Raw genomic sequence first — 12,444 nt, forward strand, 5'->3', positions numbered from 1 at the left:
TGGCAGCACATAATCACACTTGTCCTCTCGGGTCAAAATTGATTATTTATGAAATTTGATTTAAAAGTTTAATTAAAGCCATATTTGGAACATTTCAAAGTTTGAATGGGATTTCCAATGTACAGTATGAGTAGATAATGCATTAAAGCGTGTGCTAATTTTCTTTTGAATGAGGAAATTTCCCCAGAAAATGAAGTAATATCACAAGAGAGGGAGTGCTGTTGTACTGAAACTCAGCTGTGATTCAGACAACTGTAAGAGACAAAGACTGTTGAAAAATGTTTGGATTCCTGGGCTGTATCTCTAATTAGTCACACGTTATTTGCACTAAAGCAAACAAACCAAAATAATACATCAATGGACATATAAAGACATTAATGGTGTGTTTTAGATATCATTTAAATTTAACTTAACACTTGTGTTGTCTTCCCAGGTCCAAATTGATCCGGTCTGTTTTGCCTGTTTTATAAAGCATAAAATATACATTTTCCAATTCTGTGTTACATCTTCTAAGCCAACTTCATTCCAACTTATCACTGCTAGTTCTACACTTATGTTTGGAATTGATGATGATTCATATTAAAATATGCCTAATTTTGAGTTAAAATTATGAATTACTTTAGCTAATAATTAAGATCAGAGGAACATATGTTGATGCATAATTACTGTGCCAAGAGAAATCATTCCCAATCTAACAGAGACGGAGAGCGTAGGTATATGTAAGGAGATAACATAGACACAGGCTAATTATTGATCACTAAAATGATAGTTAACATTAGTAATTAAACTTAAACAGCTAATGGAAGTCCAAACTGCCTGAGAGCTTCTCCTGTACTATACGGTAATTCCTCTACTATGAGACAGTAAGTCGCGTGGTTATGACCCAATCGTTAGCCTATTTTTTATAAAAACGTCTGCTACGGAGCCATAACGTGAGGTACAAGGTAATGGAGCCTTTTATACATTGTCGTGTTTCTTTAGAAATAAACAATGGACAAATAGAGTCTTTAAACGCTTCAGATGTAAAGTTATTCGCTGTCAAAGTGACGTCAAAATGAATGGCAGTCAATGGGATGCTAACGGGGGGTGATGGCTTATTAGCATCAAAATGGCGCCATAGGAGGTTTGGGTTGTGAGGAGACGCTTACCCCCTTGGTTTCATGTATGGAACCATCCATGTTATTTTTGGGCAATTTGGTTGGAAGAAACCCATATTTATATACTGGTATTGTTTATCTTTGCAGTGATAGCTTCAACTGTTGTGAGCTGAAAGTAATGTACTCAACATGCAGATATTTAATTTCGTTTTTGTTCTAATCTTCACAGCATGTTGAAAATAAACAGTGAAACCTGCGCTGCCCCTTTAAGAGACCTCCCCCCCCACAACCCCCCACCCCACCCTCTTGCTGGAAGCATGAAAGCCTGATAAGTCCTCCCTCTTCTTCCTGCTCATAAACAGCCACATCCACACCTTGTTCCCTCCAACTTACTGAACTCAGAAGGAAGGAAACGAAAGATTCAAAGTTCAGTTTTGAGTCTGAGCAGACAGACTTCATATTTCTGTTCAGAGAAACTCTCAACCAGTCACTGCCAGGAGGTGAAATGGCACAGAAAAGAGTTAAGCTGGACTGGGAAGCCTTCTCTTGTTCGGTCTGTCTGGATCTACTGAAGGATCCGGTGACTACTCCCTGTGGACACAGCTACTGCATGGACTGTATTAAAGCTCACTGGGATGTGGAGGACGTGAAGCAAATCCACAGTTGCCCTCAGTGCAGAAAGACTTTCACACCGAGGCCTGTCCTACTGAAAAACACCATGTTAGCAGATTTAGTGGAGGAAATGAAGAAGACTGAAGAACTCCAAGCTTCTCCTGCTGATCACTGCTATGCTGGACCTGAAGATGTGGCCTGTGATGTCTGCACTGGGAGAAAACTGAAAGCCCTCAAGTCCTGTCTGGTGTGTCTGGTCTCTTACTGTGATCAACACCTTCAGCCTCATTATAACTCCTCTGCGTTTGAGAAACACGAGCTGGTTGACCCCTCCAAGAATCTCAAGGAGAACATCTGCTCTCGTCATGATGAGGTAATGAAGATTTTCTGCCGTACTGATCAGCAGTGTATCTGTTCTCTCTGCTTAATGGATGAACATAAAGGCCACGACACAGTCTCAGCTGCAGCAGAAAGGACTGAGAGGCAGAAAGAGCTCGAGGGGAATCAACAAAACATCCAGCAGAGAATCCAGGACAGAGAGAAAGATGTGAAGCTGCTTCAACAGGAGGTGGAGGCTATCAATCGCTCTGCTGATAAAGCAGTGGAGGACAGTGCGAAGAGCTTCTCCAGTCTTATCCGTTTCATGAAGTCCAAAAGCACGGCTGTGAAGTGGATGGTCCGATTTCAGCAGAAAACTGAAGTGAGTCGAGTCAAAGAGCTTCAGGAGAAGCTGGAGCAGGAGATCACTGAGCTGAAGAGGAAAGACGCTGAGCTGGAGAAGATCTCAGACACAGAGGATCACAACCAGTTTCTACACAACTACTCCTCACTGTCACCACTCAGTGAATCTACAGACTCATCCAGCATCAATATCCGTCCTCTGCGCTACTTTAAGGACGTGACAGCGGCTGTCTTGGAAGTCCGAGATAAACTACAGGACCTTCTGAGAGACACATGGGCAAACGTATCACTGACTGTAACTAAGGTGGATGTTTTACTGTCAAATCCAAATCCAAAACCAGAACCCAAGACCAGAGCTGACTTTTTAACATATTCACATGAAATCACACTGGATCCAAACACAGCTTGTAGACAGCTGTTATTATCTGAGGGCAACAGAAAAGCAACATGTAGGTATGAAAAACGGCCTTGTTCTCATCACCCAGACAGATTCACTGATGTTTGGCAGGTATTGAGTAAAGCGAGTCTGACCGGACGTTGTTACTGGGAGGTGGAGTTGAGAGGGGGGAGAGTTTTTGTAGCAGTCGCATACAAGGATATCAGAAGAGCAGGGAGCTCGGATGAATGCGGATTTGGACTCAATGACAAATCATGGGCATTAAGGTGTGAAAAAGAACATTATACATTTTTGAACAACAATGTCCAAACTCATGTCCCAGGTCCTGTGTCCTCCAGAGTAGGAGTGTACCTGGATCACAGGGCAGGTACTCTGTCCTTCTACAGCGTCACTAAAACCATGACTCTCCTCCACAGAGTCCAGACCACGTTCACTCAGCCGCTCTACGCTGGACTTGGGCTTTGTTTTGATGGAGGCACTGCTGAGTTCTGTAAACTCAAATAGACAGAAGTCATTCAACTTCTGTTGTCTCCATGCTTGTTGCTGAGAGAAGAATGTTGTGGCATTTCTACACTGCACAGAGATCAGCTGTCAATCAAACATTATGGGTGGAACTTGGGACATCTAATTGGTTGATGTGTAGAATTTCGTAATCACGTTTGCAGACCAAATATTATTGTTATGAGGTATTATAGAACTGTCATAATTCTCATTATAATCACTTAGGAGATGATTCATTATTGTTTTTTTATATAGCTGAGATTCAAACAAGGTGAATCTGTACATGGAGTCATTGAACAGATGTTACTGATGGGATGTGTGAACAAACTGAAGGTTTACATGATGAATAAACAAACATGAACAAAGTATTTTCTTCTTGTCTTTATTCCAGAGTATCATACAAAGATGGAGAAAATGTGAAACTGATATGAGAGTAGAACTGAGGCAGTTTTCCACCTGAAACACCACAAAATGCAGTGTTCATGTTTAGAGGTTGTTGTTGTTTTTTTTTTTTTTATCTCAGGGTGCTTTTTAAAACCAATATTTTCTTTGTGCACTGAGTCAATAAGATGCTTTTAATACACAGACTTAAAAACTATTAAATAGGCAAAATTATGTTGGACAAGTGTGGGTGTGAAGACGTTTTGTTGTGTCTTGACACACATAAAACAGATATTGTTTAGAAGAACAAATATTCACATCACATGTAAATGGAATAAAAATACTATTCACAAACGTCGGTTTGCAAAAACTCCCCCAAGAACTCACTACACTGTCTCAATAAAGCTGAGAGGAGCTGCAGATGCAGCTGTTAATTCGCTGTAGGTTAATCACTACGAGTGCCTCTATTCACATTGTTCTCATTTTATTATTTCTCACATTGATATTAGAACAACATTGATTATAGTCATTTTTAAAGTCATATCGTCTACTATGAGGTCTTTCTTCTTCAATAAAGGGGGGTGGCAGTAGCTCAGTCCGTACGGACCGAAATACAGAGGTGGACTAGTAGCTGGAGAGATGCCAGTTCACCTCCTGGGCACTGCCAACGTGCCCTTGAGCAAGGCACCGAACCCCCCCGCAGCCCACTCACTCTGACATCTCTCCATTAGCGCATGTAAAAGGAACTGAGCATGTGTGTGTGTGTGTGTGTGTGTGTGTGTGTGTGTGTATTTCAGGCCTGTGTGTAGTGTGTAATAACAACAGAGTGTAAATTGTAATTTCCCCATTGGGGATCAATAAAGAGTATAAAAATAAATGATTAAAATACAGGATGACATTTAAAGTACCCTGTAAAGCTGAAATGGTTCTTAGATGAATTAGTTAGTTCATAGGTTAAAATTAAGATGCCAACTATTTTGAAGATTGATCATCAGTTATTGGTTATGAATCATACTTTTCTGTGTCCATGTCTCCGGCGACGTGTGGACCAGAGATAGCTGATCAGCACAGTGATTCAGTGTGAGAAAGAGTCTGGTCTTGGTTCTTTTGTCTCTTTAAGAGCCTGTTAACGTTCCTCTCCAGGATGGAGAGAGTCGTCATTGGTGTCAGGAATGGTCCCATTGTCCTTTAAAACAACAGTAGAACTCATTCAGGCACAAGTCGTTAGCAGGGTTGGGTATCGTTTGGATTTTTAGGATTCCGATGCCGAACCGGTACTTTTAAAACGATTCCGATTCCTAAACAGATTCTTAAAAAACTGAAAAATGACATCAAAGAAAGGCTTTTACGTCCGTTTCGGAGCGACAGAGGGGAAATATTTCACTCGACACATCAAGTGGACCTGAAATAAGGAACCGAAATTTGCGTTCTAATCTGGTCCGATTCCTACCGGTTGCGTAGGAACCATTCCATAGTGTAACCCAACCCTAGTCGTTAGTGGAGTGGGGGGGCTTTAGGCTTTAGTTTTGCAGCCGGTGATCTCTCTGAGACCCCTTCAAACAAAAGCAGAGTCGTTGGCTGAGAACTGCTGTTTCTCAGAGTACAGTCGTTAGCTTCTATCACCGCCCTGCTAGTCTATATCCTCGACCTCCCACTTCCTTTGTGTTGGCATTTTAGAGCACGTTTTCCTCCCATCCCAGAATGCTGTGTGGACTAGCCAGACCTTCCTCCGCGGTGCCGCGGTGGAGGAAGGTCTGACAAAGCGAGACTACAGCCTTGCTAAAGCTGTACTTTGACTTTAAAATGACTCTTTTAATCCACCAATACAGAAAATGAAGTGTTTGACGTTCAAAATTTCAATTTAGCTCAAAATTGGAGATCCCAACTGCCCCAATGTTGAACCCAAAGTTACGCCCTTGCATTAGTAATATCAGTCTCCATTATTTATTCCTCTTTTCTTTCTTCTGTAAAGCACTTTTTTAACAGGTGTTAAAAGTGGGAGAAAATGTAAAAGACTTATTTGATATTGGTGTTGTTTATTTTTGCAGTGTTAGCATCAACTGCTGTGAGCTGAAAGTGATCAAATGAACACATGCAGATGTATAATTTAATTTGTGTTATAATCCTCACTGCATGTTGAAAAGAAAGAGTGAAACTTGCACTGCCCCATTAAGAGAAACCCCCTCCTTCTTGAACGTGTGAAAGCTTAATCACTCCTCCCTCTTCTTCCTGCTCTCAAACACAGCAAGCTCCACACTTAGCACATGGTGCCTTGGTCCCTCCAACTCACTGAAGTCTGAAAGAACAAGAACAAAAGGATCTAAGTTCAGTTTTGAGTCTGAGCAGACAGACTCATATTTCTGTTCAGAGAAACCAGTCGCTGCCAGGAGGTGAAATGGCGCAGAAAAGAGTTAAGCTAGACTGGGAAAGTTTCTCTTGTTCAATCTGTCTGGATCTACTGAAGGATCCGGTGACTACTTTCTGTGGACACAGCTACTGTATGGACTGTATTAAAGCTCACTGGGATGGAGAGGATGAAAACCAAATCTACAGCTGTCCTCAGTGCAGAAAGACTTTCACACCGAGGCCTGTCCTGCTGAAAAACCATGTTAGCAGATTTAGTGGAGGAAATGAAAAAGAATGGACTGCAAGCTGCTCCTGCTGATCACTGCTATGCTGGACCTGAAGATGTGGCCTGTGATGTCTGCACTGGGAGAAAACTGAAAGCACTTAAATCCTGTCTGGTGTGTCTGGTCTCTTACTGTGATCAACACCTTCAGCCTCATTATAACTCCTCTGCGTTTGAGAAACACAAGCTGGTTGACCCCTCCAAGAATCTCCAGGAGAACATCTGCTCTCGTCACAATGAGGTAATGAAGATTTTCTGCCGTACTGATCAGCAGTGTATCTGTTCTCTCTGCTTAATGGATGAACATAAAGGCCACAACACAGTCTCAGCTGCAGCAGAAAGGACTGAGAGGCAGAAAGAGCTCGAGGAGAATCAACAAAACATCCAGCAGAGAATCCAGGACAGAGAGAAAGATGTGAAGCTGCTTCAACAGGAGGTGGAAGCTATCAATCGCTCTGCTGATAAAGCAGTGGAGGACAGTAAGAAGATTTTCTCCAGTCTTATCTATTTCATCGAGCGCGAAAGCACGGCTGTGGAGTGGAAGATCAGATTCCAGCAGAACACTCAAGTGATGCGAGCCAAAGAGCTTCAGGAGAAGCTGAAGCAGGAGATCACTGAGCTGAAGAGGAAAGACGCTGAGCTGAAGAAGCTCTCAGACACAGAGGATCACAAGCAGTTTCTACACAACTACTCCTCACTGTCACCACTCAGTGAATCTACAGACTCATCCAGCATCAATATCCGTCCTCTGCGCTACTTTGAGGATGTGACAGTGGCTGTGTCAGAAGTCAGAGATAAACTACAGGACGTTCTAAATGAGACATGGAGACACATCTCAGTGACTGTGAATGAAGTGGATGTTTTACTGTCAGATTCACGACGAGAGCCCAAGACCAGAGCTGACTTCCTAACATATTCACGTGAGATCACAATGGATCCAAACACAGTAAACACAATGCTGCTGCTATCTAAAGGGAACAGGAAAGCAACAGTAATGAGAGAAAAACAGATATATTCCCATCATCCAGACAGATTTGATGTTATGACTCAGGTCCTGAGTAGAGAGAGTCTGACTAGACGTTGTTACTGGGAGGTGGAGTGGAGCAGGAGAGGAGTTGAAGTAACAGTTGCATACAAGAATATCAGCAGAGCAGGGTGGTCGGATGAATGTGAATTTGGATGCAATGACAAATCATGGACATTAAGATACGAAAAGAACAGTTATACATTTTGGAACAACAAAGTCCAAACTCCCGTCACAGGTCCTGTGTCCTCCAGAGTAGGAGTGTACCTGGATCACAGTGCAGGTCTTCTGTTCTTCTACAGCGTCTCTGACACCATGACTCTCCTCCACAGAGTCCAGACCACATTCACTCAGCCTCTCTATGCTGGAATTCGCTTTTACTGTTATGGAGAAACTGCTGAGTTAAAGTGAAATAGACAGCAGTGATCCTCATCTGTGTCTGTTTAGCCATGGAGGCTATCACTGCTCATCATGATGTTTTTGTTGATTTCTCTGTTCTCTGTGCTCTAAATCAGTGTTTCTCAAATGGGGGTATGTGTCCCCTGGGGGTACTTCGGAGGACTGCAGGGGGTACATGAATTTTTTTGCAAAATGGTTATCAGTTACAAGGCTGTAGTTACTTCTACTGGCTTTTTTTTCAAAGTTTTTGTCACTTTTTTCGAAGTCTGTCGCTTAGGCTATTTGAATTTTTTTGTCACTTTTGTTGCCCTAGTGTTGCCTTCCTTCTTTCTACTGTGTTTTTTCTTTTTTTTCGAAGTTTTTATTACTATTTTTGACCTATTCTTGCCTTTCTACTGTCTTTTTCCAAGATTTTGTCTTTTTTTTCATTGGCATTTAAATGTTTTCCAAGTCCAAGGCTGTTGTTTAGTAAATCTATCGCTGACATCGCTGTATTGTTCCTCTTTATAGAGACTTTTTTTTTTTCTATCAAAGATTATTCGCGCTGGTTGGGGGGGTACATGGCTTAAAAAAAACTGGAACATTATTGAAAAAAGCTTGAAAACCACTGCTCTAAATGTTTGATGAATGTTTGTATTGATGCATTTGTAGGTTGTTGTCTCTTCCACTGCATGAGTCTGAAGAGAGAAAGCACCAGACTTCCTTTATTGTAGATATTTTGTTCTCTTTGTGTACATTTGTAAGGCCATCTGTAATCAAATTAGCATTTACTTGTTTGGCAGACCAATAGTTATTGTTATGAGGTATTATAGAATTGTAATACTTCTCATCTTAATCAATAAGGAGATTATTCATTATTATTTTTACATAGCTGAGATTCAAAGAAGGTGAATCTGTACATGGAATCATTGAACAGACGTTACTGATGGGATGTGTGAACAAACTCAAGGTTTACATGACGAATAAACAAACATGAATAAAGTATTTTCTTCTTGTCTTTATTCCAGGGTATCAAAGAAAGCTGATGGAGAACATGTGAAACTGATATGAGAGTAGAACTGAGGCAGTTTTCCTCCTCACAAAGGACAGTGTTCATGTTTAGAGTCAGTGAGTCTCAGTCCTTTCTACTTTTCTCACTAAAACAGCTTTTAGACCATAATTTTCTTTGTGCTCTGAGTCAATAAAGAGGATTTCATTACACAAACTCAAAGAAGGGAAATAGTCAGACATTAATTTGGTTAAGTTCAGACGTGAAGGTGTTTTGTTAGAATCCTGACACACATAAGACAACTTATATTGTGTATGTTGTTGACTTGAGATCCAGGGTTTCTGAATCGGTATTTCTACAAAACAGCCTGCTGTGCTGAAGAGCCTTTGCTCAACTGACAACAAGGCGATGCATCCCCAAAAGTCCCATGAGGGTTTTGGACAACTGTGATTGATTTATTGCACTATTACAGGTAAAGTTACTCCACCTTTCCCAGTACAAAAGTATTCAGGAATCATTTTATAATAATGATTATATCCATATGAAATCATGCATTCAGTTCAACATTAAAAGGACTCGATGTCTGAAAGCTACATGTTTAGTCTCAATTTTAAGACATAATCATTTGTAGTGTTGTTCCTGAGAAATATTCTGAGTCTTCACTGTGGTGAGCGACTCAGCTTTTACAACAAGTGAAATATTTTAACACCAACAAACAAATCGAAAATGTGCAGCCCATATGGTCCAGTCACAAAAACACAAAATTATGAAATAAGTATATGATTATTTACATTTGTATGTACAAGTATGTCCATGTTGTTTATTCAGGATTAAAATTACTATCAATTTTAATAGTTGTATATTCAGAATTAATATTACTATGCTTTTTTAATTACAGTTAATTTAGATTTGGACACATTGGACTAAACAGTTCATTGTTCAAAATAGATGTGATGGCATGAAGATATGATTACTGTGGGCAAGAAGAATTAAAAGAGTATATTATCCTATATTGTTAGAGATATGTGGAAGAAAGATATGTATTAATTTATTATTATTTAATTTTTTGTTAATGTTTTGTAGGCTATATATTAAATATTGTAATCCACACTCCATATCTACCAATTGGTGGCGGTAATGCATCAAATCGACCTCAACCTCCAAGAAGAAGCCCCGGGGGTTAGGTGTAGTAAGTCGGATTCCACCACTAGAGTTCTCCCGGTTCTCCCTCTGGTTCATCCGCTCCGCTCGGCTCTGTTGGCGCTGTCTGTGTTTACCTCCCAGCCCAGCGCTGCTGTACTGTGGCCAGCTGGACACAAACAACCATCCTCAGTCTCACCTAGCCCGAACAATACTGATGTAAGCTGCCTCGCTTTTAATCCTTCGAGGATTTCCTGCAGCGCTGTGTGTACGTGACACCGTAGCAAAGGTGAGTTAGATTTTTGTATTATGATGAAAATGGTTCAGTGACAACACGGCGGCTAGCACTGTTAGCTTAGCAGTAGCTGTCTTTTCTATCCCGTGATGGAGGATTGTGAACATGGCGCCCTCCAAAACAAACGATTAGGTGGCTGGCTGTGTTTTGCTGTTTTGTGACTGCGGATAGAGCTTCTGGTAGACCCGAAATACTACTAGTTTGTCGCTTTGTTTGTGAAGCTTGTCTGGGTTCGCTGACAAGTTGGCTAGCTTAGGTTTACCAACCAACCAGCTATGGTGAGCTACAGTTCACTAGCATCGCTAATAGAAATTAACTAACCACGACAGCCTGTCTGCCCGTCAACCATTCAATTTACGTGTTTTTTCGGGGTTATGTACTGCCATTAAATATATATTAAATGCAAACTGTGTGGTTTGAGGTATTTAGTGCATGTTAAATCAGTAATTCTGTCTCGACACGCGTTGGTTTGGACGTTAGCTTAGCCTGCTACTAGCTAAATTCAGCTTCTTGAATGGCAGTGCCTGTGGCCTTTTACGGCTAACCTCTTTGTTGCCAAATCTACGACTGGTGTTTAAAGGTCCTATATCATGCTAATTTTCAGGTCCATTCATGTATTTTGGCTTCCTACTAGAACATGTGTACATACTTTAAAGTTCAAAAACTACATTTTTCTCATACATCTGAATATGCCTGTATTCGCCCACTGCCTGAACGCTCAGTGTTAACACCTGTCTCTTTAAGCCCACTCTGCTCTGATTGGTCAGCGTTTCCAAAGTCTCTGCTCTGTCACATCATTGCAGCCGGGGAATGACTGTAGTGGCACTTTTTACCTATATATATTTAGCATTATTGTGACACGACCGTACGGAAGTCCTGACAGCCCATTTGGTCCCCTGATATTGTTGTCAGTGTGGTTGCTAGCTGGCTAATAGTGAATGGCAGAGAGTCATGTTAAACATCTTTGGAGAGCACTGCATCTTTCAAAACTGTACAGAGCCCCCCAGGTGTCAGCGCAGAGGTAAAAGAGCCATGTCTAAATCTGTGCCCACAGATATATGAACTGTGCCCTTTTTTCCCCCTCACCTGACACCAGGGGAGCTCTGTAAAACTTCAACTGTCATACTTGATTTAATTGATATCATAACTAAGAGGGATGATGTTTAATGTGGAGTCACGTTTGGAGGAGCTGTCTGGTTTTCTAAAGAGGGAAAACAGAGCTGTGTAGTCTCATTGTTTATCCTGGGAGACACAAATCCCTGTGTTGGCTCTCTTCTAATTGGCCCCCGGTGGCGGCCACCTGGCTGCCTAATTGACTGGGGACGTTGACGTCGCCTTGTCGTCATGTAGTGTGATCTCTCTGGAGACAGAGGTGCAGGCTGTCAGCGGTGTGTCATGCAGAGGTGACTGTGTTGTTTATATGCCTGCCCGGCAGACGCACATGGAGGAGGGAGAGCAGGAGTGGCCCTGCTGCCGGCTTGGCATCATGCCACAGGTGGCCCTCCATTACACCTACTCCACTTGACACAGAATAGGGGAGCTCACATTACCTTCAAGTCACCTTGCTTACCTTATTCTCTTTCCTTCTTTCTCCTTCAGCTGTGTTGTGACGCTGTGAAGTCTGCAGAACTACCTGCTTTTAATGTCTAGGTTGACTTCCCGCTCACTGTGGCTCTTTTAACCAAGAGTGCTGTGATGTTTTAAGCCACGATGGTACACAAATGTTGTTCCACCTTACCTAGTTCTGAGTAGTGCTGGGTGGTGTGACCAAAAATTTGGATCTGGGTATTTTTTAGGATTCTGCTGGTTTCACAGTATATCGCAGTATTTCTTTTTGCACAGCTGGGCCTTATTTTAGCTTTATAGTGGTTATTCTACTGCCAGGAGTACATAGAATGTAAAAACAAAGCTGTTCGGCAGTGTCATTTTGTAATATGTAAAATTAATTGGTGTGACAAGTTGTTGTGTGCCATGGTGTTTTGCCCTGTTTAAGAGAGTTGTTATGAGTTATTAATTGTTGTCCTAGAAGTTATAACCATAAGTAAGAAAGGTGTGCAGTTAATAGGGGTCCCCTCTCAACACACACACAGCTCGACCCGACCGTAGCACTCTTAAGTGTCGAACTATTTTATATATTTTGCTCCCTATTGATAGCCTGACGTCGTCATACTCCGATTCTAGTCAGAATATGAGTCTGATACCGCTCCATTGGGCTGTAATTATGGGGCGTGTTTCAACCGAAACCAGGAAAGAAAATGCCTCTGCACTCAATTGGATAGACCTCCAACCAATCAGAGCAA

The 12,444-nt window shown here is 41.6% G+C and overlaps 2 protein-coding genes and 1 pseudogene across 7 annotated transcripts in view; all 3 read left to right on the top strand.

Moving 5' to 3' along the window:
• Positions 1–1,476: 1,476 nt before the first annotated feature.
• LOC116043978 lies at positions 1,477–7,850 on the top strand (annotated as a pseudogene).
• On the top strand, positions 1,577–3,654 carry LOC116043975 (tripartite motif-containing protein 16-like). The gene has a single exon (XM_031291032.2). The coding sequence runs from the start codon at positions 1,603–1,605 to the stop codon at positions 3,289–3,291; it is 1,689 nt and encodes a 562-aa protein (XP_031146892.1). The 5' UTR covers positions 1,577–1,602; the 3' UTR covers positions 3,292–3,654.
• A 2,065-nt stretch (positions 7,851–9,915) lies between the features above and the next one.
• zmynd11 (zinc finger, MYND-type containing 11) overlaps positions 9,916–12,444 on the top strand; it is a 41,948-nt gene continuing 39,419 nt past the window's right edge. For 3 of the 6 annotated variants that reach the window (XM_031291022.2, XM_031291026.2, XM_031291025.2), the window contains exon 1: positions 9,916–10,138. The gene's annotated coding sequence lies outside the window, so the exon portion shown is untranslated. Of the gene's footprint in view, positions 10,139–10,201; positions 10,423–12,444 lie in introns of those variants that run through there. The other 3 variants (XM_031291027.2, XM_031291023.2, XM_031291024.2) reach the window with 3 other exon arrangements.

The sequence above is a fragment of the Sander lucioperca genome, chromosome 9 (genome assembly GCF_008315115.2).
Source record: "Sander lucioperca isolate FBNREF2018 chromosome 9, SLUC_FBN_1.2, whole genome shotgun sequence".
In the NCBI taxonomy this organism is placed as follows: Eukaryota; Metazoa; Chordata; class Actinopteri; order Perciformes; family Percidae; genus Sander; species Sander lucioperca.